This window comes from Artemia sp. Qi Xiang Cuo, chromosome 16, assembly GCF_049724085.1.
Source record: "Artemia sp. Qi Xiang Cuo chromosome 16, ASM4972408v1, whole genome shotgun sequence".
Lineage (NCBI taxonomy): Eukaryota > Metazoa > Arthropoda > Branchiopoda > Anostraca > Artemiidae > Artemia > Artemia sp. Qi Xiang Cuo.
Window position 1 is genome coordinate 29,264,135 of NC_142809.1, and position 21,683 is coordinate 29,285,817.

The 21,683-nt window shown below is 33.6% G+C and overlaps 1 protein-coding gene across 3 annotated transcripts in view; it reads left to right on the top strand.

Annotated features, from left to right (window-relative positions):
* Art4 (arginine methyltransferase 4) overlaps positions 1-21,683 on the top strand; it is an 82,362-nt gene that overhangs the window by 46,514 nt on the left and 14,165 nt on the right. For 2 of the 3 annotated variants that reach the window (XM_089102595.1, XM_089102596.1), the window contains exons 3-8: positions 1,418-1,521; positions 3,409-3,624; positions 6,232-6,500; positions 8,123-8,295; positions 13,213-13,435; positions 15,360-15,535. In XM_089102595.1, the coding sequence (XP_088958721.1) occupies positions 1,418-1,521; positions 3,409-3,624; positions 6,232-6,500; positions 8,123-8,295; positions 13,213-13,435; positions 15,360-15,535 (1,161 nt within the window). Of the gene's footprint in view, positions 1-1,417; positions 1,522-3,408; positions 3,625-6,231; positions 6,501-8,122; positions 8,296-13,212; positions 13,436-15,359; positions 15,548-21,683 lie in introns of all 3 variants that reach the window. The other variant, XM_089102594.1, reaches the window with a different exon arrangement.

Genomic DNA, 21,683 nt, shown 5'->3' on the forward strand with positions numbered 1-21,683 from the left:
CATTTGTCTGCCCTGATCGGATGCCTCCCATACCCTGAGCTGCGAAGTTCCATTCTTTTCGCGTGTATTTGCAGGTAATGGAATGGAAAAGCGAGGCGGCTGTGATGAAACCGGAGAAACGGGGATGGCGACTCTCTGCTGATAGTTACATCCCAGTAATGACGGAGAAGAAATGTTGTTCAGCGATTTCTTCTTAGCGTTTTGGTGTAAAAAAAACCTTTTATTGCAATTTTGTCCCGGTCAAACCGTACTTTTACTGGACCATGAAGAATTACATCAATTGACGGAGCAAAGCCTGTTTTTGTGACACGGGAGGTTGCAAAGTGATTCCAGCTTGCTTCAGACGCGTCCTGCTTCCTTAGATAAATGCCTTGTCTTCATTTAAGTTACTAAGGGAATTAATTGCAAAGGAGATTCAGAATTATTAAATTTGACATATTTTTATAGCCCAGCCCCGACAGAAGGATTTTTCTCATTGTTCAACCATTGATTAACATTAATTGTTAATTAATATTAATTGTTAGGTCAGATATGTGATTAACTGATATGGCGTCGTTAGAGTGTTTTTACAACCAGTGTTTATAAGCTACATTATTTTAGAGTGGCAGCAGTAAAAAATACGGTCGATGAAAAATGTCAAGTGTGTTTAGGGGGGAAAAATTAAAGTTTAGCCTTAAGGGTGGTTTGAGGGATGGCAATCCATTCTTATGTGTGGTAATTCATGTTCGTTGTAAGCTTGGATGTAATATTAAAGGGGATGCAACTCAATAGATTGCTTCGAATGTTGCCAATTGATCCAACTGAAAGGGACGTATCGAAATTATTATATGTTTGAAAGGTAGGAATTGAAACGAGAAAAATATCGTCGATGAGAACTATTGCTGTATTAAAAATGGTCACACTAGAATTATTTTTCCAAGATAATTTATCTTTGGAACTTCTTTTTCTTTCGTGAAATTTAACCAGTTTGAACAATCTTTATGATTGCTATGAGAAGTTAGTGAAGATAGAACGGATCGTCTTTTTAGTTGTGAGAACCCATCACATTTCAGGGAGCAATATTTTGATTGTGGATAGGGAAAGAAGACTTCTTGATATTTTGATGTCGTTAACCAGGAATAGAATCGTTGCCAAGGTTGACTTCATTGGTTGAGATTATTGAAGTGATACAGGGGCAAATTAAGGAGTACAGGCGAGTAGAGTGTAAATACAGTGACAACTATACCCTGGAATAATATATAAGGATTTTGATTAACAGAAATGCCACTATTATTTTCATGTTTTCTTTTTTAACAAGTTTAGCGAAACTTTTACTTTACATATTTAATAACTCATCTGAACGTATATCCCTTTTCTGTTTCCTTTGAGTTTTCCTTTATAACTTGTGTGATTTTATCTGAAATGCTTTTATTTGTAGATTCACGGAAGTTTACATCACTGCTAGCGAAAGTCAAGTCCGGAAAAGATCTATCAGTTTTTACAGAAAGGACGGATGATTCTTCTGCAATTCAATATTTCCAGGTATTTTATTTTAGAATGACAAGAACCCTAAAATAATATATTTTCATACAGGCACGTACCCAAGATTCTTTTCTTGGGATGGGGGATATAGAACGATTCGGGGGGCGGGACAATAATGATCAAAATAACAAATTTAATGTGATAATTTGAAGAAGCAGTAACCAGAATTTCAAGAACATTTGGGAGGACGGTCCAGGTCCTAAATTTCCTTATAAGTCGAATAAAACCATACAATAAAGTATTCTGTAATAAACGTCACAGTATCATTACATCAATATTAATTATTGCTTCCCTCTAAAGAAACAAAACAAACAACAAAAAAAAGCAAACTTAAATTATTCTCCTTTCTTTACCACATCATTAATATATTTACAAACTTGAAAAATTTTCGTTTATATCATCATCTACGGTGTCCCTCGAAACTCAAGGGATATCACCCTCAGAAAGTGTATTTCTTAAATGAGAGAAATACTGGCACCCTGCAAGAATTTTTGCCACATCTTCCATTCCTAAATTGTATCTGAATCGAGAATAGGATGAATTTCATTTCTTCATTCGTGTTTTTGTTTGGAGTTTAGCCAAACCCCTCACCGAGATCAATTGCTGTGCTCATGTCTGCTGAGAATGCAATTGTTGGGCTAAAAAAAAAGTTTATTCGTAGTTTTAGTAATAATAATAATAATAAAAAAAACTTCAGAGGAATTCGCAATCTGAACTAATCTATCATCCCCGTTTTCATCCAAGATTGAGTTATTTATGCTAAACAGTGAAGAAACAATGGAAGTGAATAAATATAACCGTAAGGAATTGTAGTTTGACCGCCCCTAATATCCCCATAATGACCGAGAGTATGATGACCGTTCAGTTAAAATTCATTTCAACAAAAAAAAGTTTTCGTTTCACCGAGACTAAGCTAATATATCGATTGAGGGTCATATAAACTTTAGCTGCTCTGTTTCGCAGACCATGTCCATGAAACTATACAGTGTCACAAAAAAGGGGTCATATTATGCTCTTTTCTGTCCAGTTAATCAAAACGATCCAGGCACATATGCAAGATTTATTTTGGCGTGGCTGACGCTTTGGGACTTTAGAGGGGAAGCTATACATATAAAGAATACGAAAAGATGAATTATTTTGAAAATATATGAAATTATTGAATGAATGTTAAAATGTCGAGACTGTAGGAGGGTCGTGAAGCCCTCCACACTGTGTACATGACTGCATGCATTGAACAAACTCTGGAGTTAAATAGAAAAAAAATACCGTCAATCTATGTCTCACCTCGTTTCCCTGCCTAGATTAGAAACCAATTATCCATTAAAACTAAAAAAAAAAAAAAAATGTGCGCATTACAAAGAAAATAAAACAAAAAGACAATGTTCTCTCATCTTTCTTTAAGCGTTTTAGGTTGAGTGGACTTGTTTCTTGCAAAAGTTCTCACTTTGGTGCACGGTTTTGTACCCTTTTCTCATTCTTTTCCCCAAATACATATATCCCTTTCGAACAATTTCATTATTCACATTTCCAACCCCCCCCCCCCCTCCCCTTAGAAAATGGAGCTCTGATGTAAGTTTTGTTCACATTCGTGGCTAGTTAGACTTACATGTCTTGATACAAATTTGGTGCTTGAGTGGAAAATTTGGTACTTGGAGTGCTTGAGTGATTTTGACCCCCTTCCCCTGAAATTTTTGTCTGACCCGTTAAAAAGTAGCAAAAATGCATTTCAACTTATTTTTGATGTGTTTTGTAAAGATTTTTTTTTTATTTTGTCTGGTGGTTGAATTCTGCCTGATGGTACTTGCACTCTTTTTTTTTATATTTATTATCTGTTCTGATTATATCAAACAATTGTTGCCAATGGCTATAACTATTTGTCTTTTTTAGTTTTATGGATATTTGTCACAGCAGCAAAATATGATGCAAGATTATATAAGGACAGCTACCTACCAAAGAGCTGTATTAGCCAACTTGCCAGATTTTAAGGACAAAATAGTGTTGGATGTTGGTGCTGGCTCAGGAATTTTGTCTTTTTTTGCTGCCCAGGCTGGAGCCAAGAAGGTGTACGCTGTGGAAGCCAGTTCCATGGCCCAGCATGCTGATGTAATCATTTTATTTAATTTTTTTTTTTCTCGTATACCACTGTGTACATATCTGCCAGGAGGTAGATGTGTGCAATTCTTTCCAAATTCTGTCCAGATATAGAATAATTCTTAATATCCTTTTGTAATTTTTACTTTTACTAAACAAAGTAGCCAAATTATGTTGGTGTATCTATAACTAGGAATAGGCATCTCTTTTGTTTCTTACTGGTTTCCTCAGATATTACGAACTGGCTTCACTGTTAACAGTGTTAGGTATTTAAATATTCATCTTATGCATATTTCCGTTTTAATGTTTTAACATATAGTAACAAAATTTCCAGTATCTAGGATCCCTCTCCTCTCTTCTTCTTTTTAATCTTCTTCTTCTTCTTCCAAGTGTAGGTTTATAGCCGCTCAGATGTGCCTGTATGAAAGAAGCAGACTAGAGACCCTTCTCACCTCTTCGCGATATATCTTGGGGCCTCCCCCTACCCCATGCTATTCTAAAGTGTTGATAAAATGTGATTGGTTTTGCTGTTATAATGGATTTCAGCACTCAGAAATGCCTCCCTCCAAATTGATTCCTGCATATGCACTTTGGAATTTTAAAATTAACTGTACCAGTTTAAATTTAAAGCAGATAGGCCCTAAAAAAAGAAAAAATGTAAATGGAAGGAGGATGAAAATTAGACGATACAAAAATGTTGCAAATTCTGATTCCACTTCATATTCCTGATTCTGATTACTAGCACACTCAAGTTTACTATATTTTAAATATATTTTGTCTAAAAAATGATTGTGTTTGAGATTACTTGCCCAAAATCATACGTTTGTCAATTATTTATCTGACTCCCTAATTATAAATTCCCCTACCCCATGTAACTTCCCTCATCTGCTTCTACTATTTCTATACCCCTTACCAACCATTCCTCCCTACCATCCCCCAACCAACCGTTCCTCCCTACCAACCAACGAAAATACACGATTCAACCATTATTTAATACGTATTCTATTAAATTTCTTTTAAACTCTAAAAGATGTTCAGCTGTCCTAATGCTCATTGGTAGAGAATTCCAAACTGAACATCTCGTTCCGAGAAACTGCAGTTGAAATCTTGATCTTCTGCTATTCCTAAGTTTAACCGCCGGTTTTTACTATTCCTCGTATCACATTCGTGAATATCACTGTTAGCACTGTAAGTATCACAATAAATATTTAGGACTAGGTTATGCATACACTGGAAAACGAAAAATGCCGCTTGATAATCATGTAGTTGACCCAAGTTGAGCGAACTTAAAGACTTCAAAAAAGTAGTTGTATCATTCACATGTTTGACATACTTGCCTTTTATCTTCACAGCTTTGTTCTGAAGGATCTGGACTCTTATGAAACTGCTGCTCCATATCAGAGAGCCATATGTGAGTAAACAATTGAGTGATAAGTCATTCGTAGAATCCGTTTTAGAAATTGCTTAGAAATAAATCATTTGTAGAATCAGATGTTTAAAATTGGAATAAAATAATATACAGCAATACCTATACTCAGGTAGATTTTTAGGTACAAAAGAACAAATTTTATCTATGATATTTAATTTTTCATGTTGAGTTATTCTAAGTTGCAACAGGAAATCTTGTAAATGTACGGTTTGCAGAAGTATTTAACCCACAGTTTGTATTGCTATTACTATTTTTTATCTACTATAACTATTTTTATATCACTATTAGTTACAAAAGAAATACAGCTGTAAATAATGAAGATTAATTGTTGTCTGTTTGAGATATTGGGAATTTCGAGGAAATGTTTTCAATATTTTCGGTAGGGGTCGTATGCTCCTGTCCTAGTGATTCGGATATAGCTGGGAAATGGAATAATCTAGGATAGCGGAAATGTTGAGACATAATTAGGTAGGAACATAATAAAATTCAACAATTGATTGGATTTGGAGCACGATGGCCAGATTGATTTAGTAATTTGAAATTAAGAAAAAGAAAAGAAAAACAATTGAAGTTAAAACTGTTGTGTCACTGAAGTATCATGTGACACAAAGTATCATGGCTGTCTCTGACATATTTACCTATATAATGGCGAAAATAAAAATTCTAGGCATATAGGATAGTCAATGTTCTCCTTTATTTTCATATGGTGTTGGTTGTTGGAAGAAAAATTTGATTAAATTAAAGTAAATTTTTAATTTACAAGTAAATTACCCAATGGGATACAACACTGCCCTTTCATCTTGCAAGAAGAAAATAATAAAAACACAATGACTTTAAGTAGTAAACAGTAAACCAATCGGTGCAAATAATTTGGTTACGTAATTAATAGTCTTAGTGAAAGAGATAAAAAAAAAATTAACATAAAAATGTTTCACATTAAAAATTATGGTAACTTGAAGTCTTAATTTGATTTGTATCGAGGAGTTTTTAATTACAAGTTATCTGTGTGTTTTTTTTATAGATTTTTTCTGTTTTGCTGAGAACGGGTATTAGTTATATAGCACAAACATTCGTATTAATTTGTTTTTCTACCCTACAACAAGTCATCATTTTTTGGAATTGTTTTTTCTGACTTTGACCATAATGTCTTTATCAACAAACAGTTTGAAGATGTTGTTTTTTATTTTTAGACTTTGGTGAAAGCCAACGGATTAGGAGAGAAAGTTCGAGTAATTGCTGGCAAAATTGAAGAAATAGACATTCCAGAGCCGATTGATTTAATAATATCAGAACCAATGGGCTATATGCTCTTTAATGAAAGGATGTTGGAAACGTTTTTGCATGCCAAAAAGTGGCTAAAATCCGATGGCAAAATGTTTCCGACAAGAGGAGATTTACATGTGGCACCCTTCACAGATGAATCTCTTTATATGGAACAATTTAATAAGGCCAACTTTTGGTAAGCTGTAGCCTTTTTGAATGGAAACTCAGATTTGAAATGTGTAGTCAAGTTATAACGCTATTCTTTAAAAATTTTAAGAAATGCGATTTTCTTACATCTCAAAGGGCTGAAGTATTCTTGGCGTAATACTTTAAATTAGGTAGCCTATGCTTTTGTCAGACCACACTGCCTTTGTATGACGAACAAATAAACGTTCAAACGGGGATAAGTCCATTTATTTAGACAGTAAAAACAGGTACGAAAGTCTGGATATTTCGATCACTTATACAGCAATCGTCATCAATAGAAATACTAAAGTGTTAAAATAAAAACTGACATATTAATACAAAACATCATAATTAACTTCCGGGTCATTCACTAGATTTTTCTGAGAGAGTTCAAAAACAGGGTTCATTCAAGTCTTGAGATGCTGAAGGACTTGGCTTAATATCCTAATCGTACTCTATTTAATTGCTGTATCAATATTAGTATAAAAAGAAATATTCTCAAATAATTTCTATGACCACACTGGCTGTTCAAGACAAAGTGAAGCAAATCGTGAAGAACAAAAAAACTCTAATATTTCCAGCGACTGACAAAAGGATGTATAAATATGTGGATTATTCAGTCGAGACCTCCGCTCGATCGTCCCCAGTGCACAAAAGTAAATAAAGACTAAAAAAAATATACAGATAAGACCTCGATTAACCTCGATTAGCAAACACTAAATTAGAATATTTTGTTTTTTTTAGGTTTGTTTTGTTCTTATTCTGTCCTTAAGACTTGTATCTGTATAGATGTTGTTCTTTATTTACTTTTATGCACTGAGGACGGTCGAGTGGAGGTCTTGCACATTTATCCTTCTATTTTTCACTGGCTGGAAACATTCTCGTTTTTTCTTTTTTATTATTCACCTCATTAAAAAAAAAAATAATATTGTGTTCTTCCTCTTTTTCTTTTACGTTTTGACGATTCCTTTGGAATTGGGAAAGGACAGTGGAAGTTCATTGCTGTTATGCTTCGACACTTCCTTTGGAAAACACCTAACGTATCCTCCTCAAGTTTCCAAAGCACATGATGCATGATGAGATATCCATGAAGTGGTTAGGACGTTCAAGGACAAAATATTTATTGATATATATCCATTTTCAGTTTATATACACATCGTTTCTGACTTGGTAGCATTCTTCGTACTGAGTTTGTATTTTAGGCACGTCTTTGGTGAGAAATGGTCAGGTCCAGTTTTCGACCCTGTATCAGCATCACCGGACATTGCATTGTATCAGTGCAATTTAACTGAAAAAAAAATCAGAAAAGATCTACCTCTTGTTTAAATTTTATCATTCTCCAGATTTTTGTCATTTCCCAATATTATTACCAAGTTCTGTTGCCCGAAATGGCACCAAAGAATGAACCTATTGGGAATATTCCCTCACTTTCTGCAATTTCCCCCCCCCCCCCCCAGAAAATCTGATCTGAAACAGAAATGATATGATTTGGACGTTTTTTGTTTTGTTTGTTCGTTTGGCCACGAGAAATAATCTATCGTGGTGTTTTAACTCCTTTCATCTCCTAGCACTGGGGAAGCTGAATAGTTGTTTCAAAGATTTGTTCTTGAACCTAATATAAAGTCTTTTAAGGTACCAACAAAATTTTCATGGTGTGGATTTAAGCAGTTTACGCCATGCTGCATTGAAAGAGTACTTTCGACAACCAATTGTCGATACATTCGACATCAGAATATGTTTAGCCAAATCTGTTAGACATGTGGTCGATTTCTTGACTGCACCCGAATCGGACTTGCACAGAATAGGTAAGACAAAAACGTTTTTTTGCTTTTGTACTTCAACAATAACTTGAATGTCTATCAAAGAAAAATTACCTAGTTAATTTTAGAAACCATGTATTAATCGGATAAAACTGTGTTGTTACAACATTGAAATGACAGAATAAAGAAAAACAAGGCATAGAAGAGACTTTTGATTAGGTTCCTGAACCAATCCTTAATAGTAATGGTTCATAAATGCAAATGTTGGATTCCTTACGCTAGTTTTTGTCTGGAGGCTAAACTTGAGGGATGTAAGTAGTGTCCTTCTAATTTTAGCATTATTATCGACTTGCTATGAATTGTGCTAGAATGCGGTTCAAGCCAATGCCCTTTCAGAGTATAATTCAACCCGATAAACTTATTTGCAAACATACACACACCTTTCCTTAGAACTATTGAATTTAGCTTTGTTTGTTTGGCAAATAAGGGGGACACGTGTTTTATATAGAGATACACTGACCATGGAAGTCAGTTGGGGTTATAGCTTTGGTCAAGCTTCTTGTACGCATATAGAATGTTCCTTTCTATTTCTTAATTTTATTATGTTAAATCCTAATAAAGGGGTGTATAACCCAGTTCTTTAATAATATTATTAGATTTTTCAAAGCAGGAACATGTTAGTCTTAACACATTAGTTAGAATGCCTGCTTTTATTTTAAATGATAAATTTCACTTCTAACCAATACAAGAACAAGAATAGATCTTTGATTGCTAAAACTGTCAGGAATAAATGTTGAATTTTGAATTATAATGAAATAACAAAGTATTTAACTAAAATTTTCTTCTTTAATAATAAAATCTTACTTTTCTTCTATACCTGTGTTATCTTGTTTATTTTGATCACGATGTTAGGTTTTTTTTCAAGATACCTGGGTCATTTCTTTCATTCGAGGCTTAATTAGGGGTATTGTGGTCTCATGGCTGAGTTTGGACTTGAGTCATCGCCATGAACCCCCCCCCCCCCTTACAGGGAAAACTATCGAGTTAACATTATAGGGAATGTAAGTTTGTTGTGACGGCTGTCAGGTTTTTTTTTTATTATTCTTTATTTCTAAAAGCTGCTGCATTTTTTTTGGGGGGGGGGGGTCCTAAACAAGCTCTCTTCTAGGATCTTTATTGTTATTGATGTTTGTGTTATGTTTTTATTCGAATAATAAATTGAATTGAATTGAATATCCATAAAATTCAGAAAACCTGCATAGCTAGATTAGATTTTAAAAATATAGGCTCAGTATGAAAATACATGGTATCGCACCAATTTTAAAACACCCCGGTAAGTCTCTGCTACGTAAGGAGATTTTGTTCCATTAAGAAGTAGAAGAAATCCTCAAAATTTGCAAAATGTTTATATTAGCACTATGGGATTCTTGAAGAATTAAGTCATGTTGTTGTTTGGTTTTATTCGTTGAAGTTGTCAACTAGTTTTAGATTTAAGAAAGCCTTGTGAGTTTGTTTTGCTTTTGCAAATTTTTTATTTATCCTGTTGGAGCTACATCAGAATTAACTCTTTCTCATCAAAAATTCAAGGAAGAACTAGAAATTACAGTCAAATAACAACTAGACAGTAGCGAAAAAAAAACTGAAGTCGTCGGATCATTATTTACAATTAATTAAAATTAATAGCCAAAAAGAGTTGTTTTTCAAAGAACAGTAAAGAACCATGTTAAAACCAAAGAGGAGCAGAAATAAAGACATATAATAATAATTAAAATTTAGAAAGAACAGAAGTCACTATTAATGAATAAATGAGGCCCAAGAGGAATAGAAAGCGCAGTGAATAGTCAAGTCAAACTTAAAAATGGACAGAAATTGCCACAAACGGGACTAACACCCTCTACCATTTTAAAGGCTGTCACTTTTGCTTTACTGAAAATAAAAATATTTTAATTATTTTTCTTTTATAAAGTTAATAAATTCCAGAATTGCTGAGACTTCCTGGAACGAATATTATTGTATAGTCAACGGTCAGTCCACTTTCATTATTTTCAATAATATTGGTTATTATGGTTATAACCGTGTCTGCTTATTGCAGTCTGGTTATAACCAAACCTGGTCAAAACATTCTTGTTATAAACAGTTTGGTCATAACCAAAGAATCAATAAAAACAACAGTTTTCGCGCAACATATCGTTTTTAGTGAGAAGTAAATGACAATCTCGTCGTTCACAGGTTTTGAGATGGTGGTTAAAGAACAGGTAGTATCACTGTTATTTGAACACCTTGAGTAGCCTTGAGATATGCTTTTTGTTGTTGTGTTGTTGATCTTATAACAAATAACAAACACATTGCTCGCAATCAAATTGTTTTCAATAAAACGCAAATGACGCTATAGAATAGCCCTTCTGCTGTTTTTAATAATATCTGGTCGTTTCAGTTGACATTGTTCTTCTTTTGTCAGTTAAAAAAATAAATACTTGTGAAGTTTCCTCCAATTTTTTTTTTAAGAATTTCGATTTTGCATTGCATTATCCGCATTGTATTTTGCATTTTACATTATATTCTGGACAACATTTTGCAACAAATTTAAATAATAGTTTTACCATGTAATTTTCAAATAATGGGGAGAGGGTATATTATTCAAATGGAAAATCAGCATTATCTTTGGCCTTCTGTAGGGTTGAAGCCATCCTGACCCTCGTCCTATTACAACCTTGAATATGACGAATATTGATTAATTTTTTTATATAAAAATTCTATTGTATAGCATTTTGTTTTAACTAGTTTTTGTTTAAATAAATGCATATGGAGCTCATTTATTAACGAGACTTCTATTTCCTTTTTGTTTGTTTAAAAAAAAAAAAAAAAAAAAACTAGGACGTCTAGGATCAATGCAACCAGATTTGTTTCCTGATTGAGGTTCCATTGCATCTGAAATTTTAATAAGGTTGTCTTTATGCCCTAAAGTTTTAAAGTATATCAACATGAAAAACAGAGTATTTCGCAATAAGAATGAATATAACCATATTTTCTTCAAAAATGTATTGTCCTTGATCAGGTGCCCTTGGTCCCCAAAGTCAAAAATTAATTTTTTTATTTTGGACCCCTCCCTCCTTCCAATATTCCCTTAAAGTTTCAACTGAGTCCCTTAAGCCGTTGATTTTCGCTCCTGAGATATTGTAAATATAATATTATAATAATCTAGATGCATGTAGTGTCTTATCAATGTAGCTCTACCCTTGCCCCCAAGCCACAACTCAGTGTCCACTTACCGCCCCCCCCCCCAAGTATAAACCCACTTGACCCTTGAATACTTTGTCAAAGTTTCAGCTTGGTTCCTTAGGCCATTCCTAAAATATTGCCAAATGTACACCTGTCGTTCCATAGGACATTTTTGGAAAGGTCTAGTCATCTTGACCCTGCGAAAGACTGGTAAAAGCTCATTCATAATAGGATTTATTTTGGACCTAGAGTTTTTGGCCTATTTTAATACTCACCCCTTCTCCACTCCCATCAAAATTGCCTATTCTTTCTTTCAATTTAATGTATTATACCCTTCAATATTCTCTGAAAGTTTCAACTTATTACGCTTAGACGTTCCTAAGATACTGCAGATACAAAATTATGCCAACCTGGATGTGCATAGTGTTTTTTGATTTGGTTCAACGTCCCTCTCAATATTCCATGAAATTTTGACTTAATACCCGTAACCATTCCCGAGGTATCGCAGATAAGCCCTTTTGAAAACTTGGATGCACATGGTATATTTTGATGTAGTCCAACATTCCGTGAAATTTTCAACTTAATAGGCCTACTCTTGTTGCAGGTACGCCCTTTTGACAACTTGAATATGCGTATTAACTTTGGATTTTGTTCAGCATCCTCGGAAACTTTCAACTTAATACCCATATTTTTTCTTGAGAAACTGCAGATACATAATTTTTCCTGGATCCACATATTGTCTTTTGATTGAGATCAATGCCCCCCCCCCCCCTAATATTCGCTGAAAGTTTCCAGCTTAAAGCCCTTAGCCGTTCCTCAGATATTGTTGATACGCCGTATTGACAACCTGGATACAGATAGTTTCATATGATTGACATCAACATCCCCTGAAAGTTTCAATATCCTTAGCCGTTCGTGTGATATTTCAAATATGCCCATTTGAAAACCTGGATGCCAATAGTGTCTTTAGAATTAGTTAAATGTAACCCTGCTTAAAATAACCCAATAGTTATGCTAATGCACATAGAAATGCACCTTTTTGCAATATCCAGCAACATTCCTCTGTAAAGTGCCGCATTTTTCTGGGCCGTGAACACATGTAAGTTATATATGAATAATCCTACTCAGCGGAATAAACGTAGCCAATAGAGCTACTAAAATGGAATGACAATGGATGCTTGAAAATTTAACATTAGCTATTCTATTTGAAAATCATTTAAGACCTTTTCATCTTTTATTCTGTTTTATGTTTCGGGTTTTTAATATTGTCATACATTTGTGGGTATTTAATGTGCAGGCAAATCGGATCTCTCGTTTGTTCTTGACGCATCAATTCGCCGCACCCGTACCTGCAGTCAAATCCTTGATAAACCAGTGTGCTTCTAGGGTAAGGCTTTATTTATGTACGAAGGATTACATTTTTTTTTTTTTTTTTTTTTTTTTTTTTTTTTTTTTTTTTTTTTGTGATATAGTGATATATTTAATTAACTTTAACAAAAATTTTAAATACAAAAATCAATATGATTCACCCAAAACCAAACGGTTGACGTGGGGTGAATCAGGTAAAAAAAAACACATATAACATCTTTTAAATTTACTATAAGAAAGAAAGAAAAAAAAAGATAGAAAAGAAAAAGGGGAAGTTAGGATAAGTTAGATTAAAAACCTTTGTGTCGCGGAAACGTAACTAGTATTTAGATCAGTGAAATTCGTCACATTTTTTAAATGATCTTTTGCTTCTAGAAATCCCACTTGAATTTCACATGCTCCAAACAGCAATGGTTCATGGTTTGGCATTTTGGTTTGACGTCGCCTTCTTAGGTTCTGTAACTACTGTTTGGCTATCGACAGCTCCAACCGAGCCGCTGACTCATTGGTACCAAGTTAGATGCCTCTTAGAGCAACCATTTTTGGCTAGACAAGGGCAGCTTCTTGTTGGAAAAGTCTTGCTTGTTGCTAATAAAAGGTAATTTATTTTTGTACTTTGATTTCTCATACGTTAGTCTATGGATTTCCCCATCCTTCAAGTCTCTTTTTACTTTTTTTTCTCCTTGGCAGTATTTTTTTTTTCTGTAGTAGTTATAATTGGGGTTTTATTGTTAGCCAGGATTTTTATTTTTTTTTAGCTTCCAAAATTTCAAAAAATTAAAATTAGCAATTCGATTAAGTTTTAATTCAGATTCTGGCTCCAAAACAATTGACTTAAAGTACCAAGAAAGTCAAAGTTAAAACACTTCCGTTCTCCTCCCACTTCAGATCTATTCATAGCGGAAAACTGAGACTTTTTAAGGTTTTTTCTTTTGATTGTTTTAATTTATCAGGTTTTTAGGTCAGTATTACATTTTTGTCAGTGTCGCCACGTTGAACCATTGAAATAAACAAGCAAAACTAATAAGTTAAATTTTGCAACGCCTTTTGTCAGCAAATATTCAAATATTAACAATTAATTGATTCCCAAATTTCAACCTCACCTTCAAAGGAAAACTACATCTTCGTCTTTCGGTGCCATACGTTTTAGCTTTTTTTTTTTTTGCTGATTTTTCACCCACGTTTCATTTTTTAACTTGACACCATCTACTACCAAACGCAACGTAGATATGTATAGAGATCTCTTCCATTAAAGATTGAATTTTCAGCTTTTCATTCCTAATTTTTAAGACAGATATGTTTTTTTTAATTTCCGCTTTACCGTTACATTTCATTTTCATTGTCCATGGTACTTAAAATTTAGGTGGTCCGTAACAAGATCTGACGTATGTATTGTTGTTATAGGGAAGAGCAAACTGCAGAATTATTATTTTTTCCAATATTTGACAAGTGAATACCTCATGAGCGTTTAGCTCACCTTGACAACTCTGCCATCAATTATCAGACTCGGGAGAATGAAAGCAGATAGAAAGGAAGAACTTATGAACAAATTTATCACCAGTCAGGCTTTGCGAATATCTTCTTCATTTTCAAAAAGTGTTGTTGACTAATAAAAGGATTTAGCCTTCCAATACAATGAACTAGCAATATTTCTATAAAAATTGAATCCCTGAACATTAGCAGTTCTCGCTGGAAGCGTAGAAGAATTGCAAATATTATTTCCTATTTGGCTTCTGAGAAGATCAGAATACATTTAATTATAGTAATTAATTTAATAGTCATTTTATATAATAGTCATTATTGTCATTTTAGGCGATATTCTAGGACCCCTGAATCGATAAGATCACCCCTGGGAGAAAAAACAACAACAAATACGCATCCGTGATCTGTCTTCTGGCAAAGAATACAAAATTCCACATTTTCGCCGATAGGAGCTTGAAACCTCTTCAATAGGGTTTTCTGGTACGCTGAATCTGATGGTGTGATTTTCATTAACAGTCTATCACTTTCAGGGGATGTTTCCCCCTTTTTTCGAAAATAAGGCAAATTTTTTTCAGGCTTGTAACTTTTGATTAGTAAAATTAAACTTGATGAAACTTATATTTCTGAAATCGGCATAAAAATACAATTCTTTTGGTGTATCTACTGGTATCAAAATTCTGGCTACTGTTGAGCCGGGTTGCTCCTTATTTACAGCTCGTTACCACGAACTGTTTGATAAGCAGGAGACGCAGTACTTGCATCGAGTATAGCCCGTTTACTGACTCGTAAAAAGAATCACATTTGAATAAAACCGAGATTTTTTTTTTCTTTTTTGTGGAAAGAGGGGGGCCTCTATCTAATGTATATGAAAAATTATTTTTGAAGACCAATTTCACGAAATTTTGCGTACACTCAAGTGCTCTTGCTTTGAATGCAACAAGAGTGGAAAACTTCGGCTTACCAAAGCTGGAGTTGACACTTTTGATCTGTAATTTATAAATCACATTAAAATATGTGTTTGTTTGATTTTTCCTTTACAGGCAAAGCTATGATGTTACAATTGACGTGAGGATTGAGGGAACTAATATTTCATCAGTAAATACTCTAGATTTAAAGAATCCTTATTTCCGATATACAGGACAAGCCCCATCAGCCCCACCAGGGCAGTCGACTACATCACCGGCTGAAGCTTATTGGTCACAATTGGATGCACAAGGTGCGAGGCAAGGTATGTGTGTGGTTGTCCTGCTTTGGCTCAGTGCGGTTGCCTGAACGTAAAAAAAAGTTCATTGTCCCTTTCTTTTGAATATCGTTACAAGTTTGAAGCTGAAAAATGCCTTATAGCTAAAGTGTAAAAAACCTTTTATCAGATAGACTCGTTTGTTGAAACTAAAATAAAACTCACAATGAAACTTATCTATCAACAAGTGAAATGACATCATTTTTATACAATCCTAAAAAGGGCCTATGCCAGATTTACTTCTCACCTGGACTATCTGTCTTGGCTTTTTACAATTAGCCATGGCTTGATGCCCGCAACTACTTGATTTTAATTATTTTGCAAAAAACATCCCTTAACTTTTATGTTTTTTATTCTTCTTTGAAGTATCATTCTCTAAAATTATGGACTTACGAGTTAAGAGGTAAGGAATGTGTTTCCTTGCCCTACTTTGGATCAATATCTATTTTTTTGGGTGGGGGGGGGGTGATCTCTTCATCGGGACTCATTTTCAGGGATCTCTCCATAAACAAGCTATTTGTTCCTGTTTTGGTTCAAAATTGAATCCAGATCAAAAGTCTGTCTCGTGGTTAAAAAAGCCAAAAAAGGAAACAGAATCTCTTTTGAGTTTAAATAGTTTTATAGTTTTATCAATAGGTTTGTTAAGCTAATGTTAATATTAAACTTTTCAAATTTGTTGAATTATGTCAATTCACTGAAAAGGGTATTTTAAATAGAAAGAGAGAGCGAAATCTTTAATGTGTAATTTTCAACTATCAGTACTTCCATTTACTTAAATGCATAACTTTTGAAGAAGTTCGAAACGCAACATCAGCAACATCTATATTTTTATGCTTTTGCTCTTGCCACTTGTAGTCTGGACATATTCTTTTCTTCTTCTTTTTCTGATAGATGTTTGTGTTCAACGGACGAATGTAATGTTTGTAACGGAAAGGATGAAAAAGTTTTGTGTCTTCAGTTTGGTTTGTATGTAGTCAATCATGTGAATTTTTTTATGTCACTTATGTTTTTTGGAAGTAAATATTTGGGCCAGGCCGATATGGATTTTGGGTGTCCGATACCGATACTGATATATCAGTATCATACCGATACGATACCGATATAATTTGCCGATAAATTCCTCTCCGAAAAAAAAACCTGATCTAAAGTTTTTAAAAACAATTAAAGCAAATAAAGTTCTAGTCTGAAGAGTAACATTATTTTAAGCCGGTTTAATTACATAAACACAAATACGTGAAAATCTAAATTTGGGTTATTCAAAACCCAAATTTCAATAGCGGAAATTTGTATTTTAATCATTCGCATATTAATGTGAAGATTTTACTTAGCATTCATATGTATGGTCTCTTAATAACGAATACATGTTAGATATACTGGATATAGGGGTGAAGCTAGGGTTTAAAGTTTGAAGGAAGAATTTAAAGAATGTGTTGACAAAATCGTTCAGTATGCCGATAGATGTGGACCCATAAGCCAAGTTTCCAAGCTGCACCTCTGACTGGATATCATGGTTTTAATCGATTGAATCGTGGATCTTTCATTCACGCAAGTGAACATTCATTAAACAGAAATGTATGGTTTATTATAATCTTTTTAGTTGTTTTGGTAGATGTTGCACGTTCCTGAACTCATTATACATTTCGAACATTCCTGCACCAGGTGTGTATTGACAAGAATTGACAGTAAATGTACTTTGACTTCATTTGACTCACCTCCGGTGCTCTCTCCACCATGGCTAGAATCAGTTGATGGCTCCGCCCCCAGACTGAACAAGCGAAAATTACCTGAGGAAATCGGGCACCATCTTCTGGATAAGTTGTGTAAAAAATAGACCGATATCCTATATTTTTCCCCCATATCTGATAATGACACTGACCCCCATATCGGCCACCCGAAATATCGGTCGCGCCTCAGTAAAAAAAAACGACAAATAAACATGCATCCGTGATCTTTCTTCTGGCAAAAAATACAAAATCCCACATTATTGAATATAAGAGATTGAAATCTCTGCAGTAAGAATCTCTAATACGCTTTATTTGATAGTGTGAGTTCCATTAAGATTCAATGACTTTTAGGGGGTGTTTTCCTCTTTTTTTCGAAAGTCATGCAAATATTTTCAGGCGCGTAGCCTTTGATAGGTAAGATTAAACTTGATGAAATTTGCATATTTAAAATCATCATAAAAATCCGATTCTTTTGATGTATCTATTGGTATCAAAATTCCGTTTATATATATATATATATATATATATATATATATATATATATATATATATATATATATATATATATATATATATATATATATATATATATATATATATATTAAAATATCGTGATACATTTACGACATATGACGGGATTTATTTGCAATGGTCGATGTTCTTAACTGCCACCCGATCAAAGTGAGATGGCAAAATGAAATTAATGGAAAATTATTAATGATCTTCTTGTAATCATTAGTTTATGCAAAGAAAAGTCCCAATCACTGCTTCTTTCTATCAGTCTTGTATTTAAATAGTTCAATGCTGTCATACGATTCTTTTGGGTGTTTTCTTTTACTAGTTATGCTCATACTGACAACTAGTCACAGCACTAAGCTACCTAAAGCCAGCACTACTACGCACGGTTCTCCTGCTCCCCACTTTATTTATAACTCTTTACCTCACTCTTTACTCCCTTCATTGAAGTTTCTGCTTCCTTTAAATATTTTCTTATAATCTCTCCCCAACCCGTTTAAAGACACTAATTTGTAGGTTTGTGTGAATATGATTACACGCAACAACGCAACTCAGTCTAGTTCAACCATATGAGGGCGCATTTGTTATTTTAATTACTCGTTGAATTCTCGCTATTTCTAGATTTGGATATTCAGGATTTCGCATTATTGCCATCACTTTTCCTAACCTGTATTAAGATAATTGACTTTCGTCTGATTCCTTTAGAAACTTGGCCTTCTAAGTTAAAGTATTTCTTTTCTATTCCATCTTTTTTACTCTTTCTTATTTCTCTACTTCGTTTTCTTTTCATTTTTAGAGAAATACCAATCCTTGTCATTAGTGCATTTCAATTTCACTAGAAAATATCGAACTAACCTAAATTTCAAACACTTCGTGGTAACAAAATGTTAGTAAGTAGCGACAGGGGCAAAAAGTAAGCGAAAACCTAAAATAAACCGTTTTGATAACATGTAACACGTCAAAAGAATTGGCTTTTTATGTTTATTTCAAATATATAAAATTCATTAAGTTTTATGATACCCATCAAGGGTTAAGAGCCTAACAAAATGAAATCACACGATGAGATACAGATCATAAGAGGAACCTATTGTACAAGTTTTAAGCTCCTCTTTGAAAAATGGTGAACTTTTCTGTTTTGCAGTTTTTCCAGAAGAAAGATCATGAATACTTTTTTTTTCCTGGGGTTATCGTACCAAACCAATGGGCCTAGAAAGTTTAGGTGAGGTTTTATTAGAACGTAAATTAAAATTTTAGTGCTATCTTTGAGTAGCCAAAAACATTGTGCCACAGGAAAGTGGCGTTCTAATTTACGCCCCTCAGTTTTGTGGGAAAAACTGTGTTATTGTTGTTGTTGATACCGCAGGGTTGCTGCCCACTGCACACGAGGCATAAACAATGTATCGAAGCACATAGCTCTTCAACATTTTCACAACAATATCAAAATCTGAGATTCGTAGAGGACTTTCTTAAATGTGACTAGGGTGGATTCAACTGAAATTCAACCAACATTGTAGATACAATTAAAATTCACGTCAACTATACAATGCATGACAATAACTCAAATACAATACAACAAAATAATAAAGGTCAAATAAAATTATTCAAATTGATCATCTTTATACAATTCCCACTATTTTCTGGCTCAGCAAGAAGTGTCAGCAGAGCCTAAAATACACCTTAAAGAAAAAGTTTTAAAATACTTAATACAAACCTCCTTCAAATATATACGCTGTCTCTCAAGTTTCTTTTTCATATTGAGATGTGACGTACATCAGTATATGAGCAGCAAACATCACAAAATGGGGAATTCACATAACCCCATCTAAATAAGACATTCCTAGACCGAGCATGACCTGTTCTCAGCCTCAAAATTGCGACTGTTGTACTGCGTGTTGGGTGTATCAATTCCACTGGTGGCGGTTTAAAATCTTATAAATTCAAAAAGGGGTTTTAGGACTGGTTAGCAAATTTATCACTGTCTTTCTTAGCTAGACACTATTTAAAAAAATTCAAATGCTCTTCAACTGTATAGCATCACTGGATTATACAACCAGTAGTAGCTCTAATCTTTGCTAATCTATCTGCATGCTCATTACTAGGTACCAACATGGGCTGGTACTCAAGTCAACACAATAACGTTGCCGTGCAGTTTAAGCTCCTGAATAATAGCCTCAACTTGCAAAGCATTTTTGCGGGCATGGGAATGGCTAGCATACAAATTATTCAGCACTGAGAGAGAACAAGTTAATGGGCAAAGTCTTTTTAATATAATCAATAGACTTTGCAATTGTAACCAACTCAGTTGAAAAATAGACAGTTTTCCCGTCATTTTAAAATTACAAGCATGTTAAAGGCACACCCAGAGTCAATATCAGTCTTAGAACAGTAAAAATGTCAGTACCTCAAGTTTTTTTTTATTTATTTATTTACAGCATACGTAACAATATAATACTCTTCTGCGGTTCTGGGCTGCCTAGTCCAGTAAACATAGAAAAACAAATATATCCTCGTCCAAATTTGATTCTATCCAAATTCCCTAATCAACTTATCAACCATCAGTAGAGTCGCCCAATTACCTACAACATAAACAACCAATTACCAATCCATCATCCTCCAATTCCCCAACAACATATATATATATATATATATATATATATATATATATATATATATATATATATATATATATATATATAGCCTTACAAATGTTTATAATTTTGTTCTTTTTTACAATTTCAAAACTATATTTAACCTATAATTTATCCTTTAAGCAATAAAACTATTCAAAGCCTCATTATTCTTAACTTCACTATCGATTAACTTAATTGGTCAGCCCAGCTAAAGCAGAAAACTGTGTTACTTATCCTGATAGAAAAATACACCAAAATTATCTAGAACAGAATTGATTGCAGATTATTGAGCTCTGATGACAATAAGCAAACAAATAATTCAAACAATAGATTTCAATAAGCGCAACTGAACGTCATTCAATAATTAGAATTGCCTTTTAAACGCCAAAAATTACAAAATTAATTGCGATAAGGTTATTGCACTTGAGGTTTATGAAAGTAGAATAGAGGTTGACTCGGTCTACGTTCAACGGGGCTTATTGCAATTAATTGTTATAACTTATTGAATAAGCCTAATTATTGTCCTCTATTAAAAGCTGTTTGGACATTAACATGAATTTCTTTTAAAAGAAATCAAAACAAAAATCTATAGCTGGAAACTGGATACTCGATAACTCGAAATTATGATTAATTTCTTTTGCCGGTTATGAAAATACAGTTGTTTGTGAAAGAACTATTTTTGAAGTATCACAGATGTGTCAATAAAAATTTTTATCCTTAATACTCCAGTTTCTGAATAATTGTACGGGTTTTTTTTTGTACGTAATTAATTTTTGAAAATAATTAATATTTTAGAATTCTCACTGTAGAAAAAAAAACTACTCGCAATACTTTTACTTGTGTTGTATGATTACTCATAATGAATTGACTTGAGGTGAGAAGATGTAAATAAAGTTGTACAAAAATCGTCACATACCACCTTTTTTAACATCCATCGAAATTGTGTCTGCCATTATCGTTATTATTTTAGGGTGCGATGTCTTTATTCATTTTAAAATCAGCATCCTAGCTTATTTTGTGCCGTTATTATTATATATTTTTTTGAATGCATTCAATCGATTTGGTCACTTTTTACTATGTATAAGAAATTAGGTGTCAGATAAATTGAAATTTTTACACTACCAATCTAGGACGCTACCAATCAATTTACAGCTATTAGTATATACAATTTAACAGCAAAGCGTTTTGGGTTTATGAGGGCGGTAGCCCACATTCTATCTTAGCATGATTTGAAAAAGCGATCTTAAATTAAAT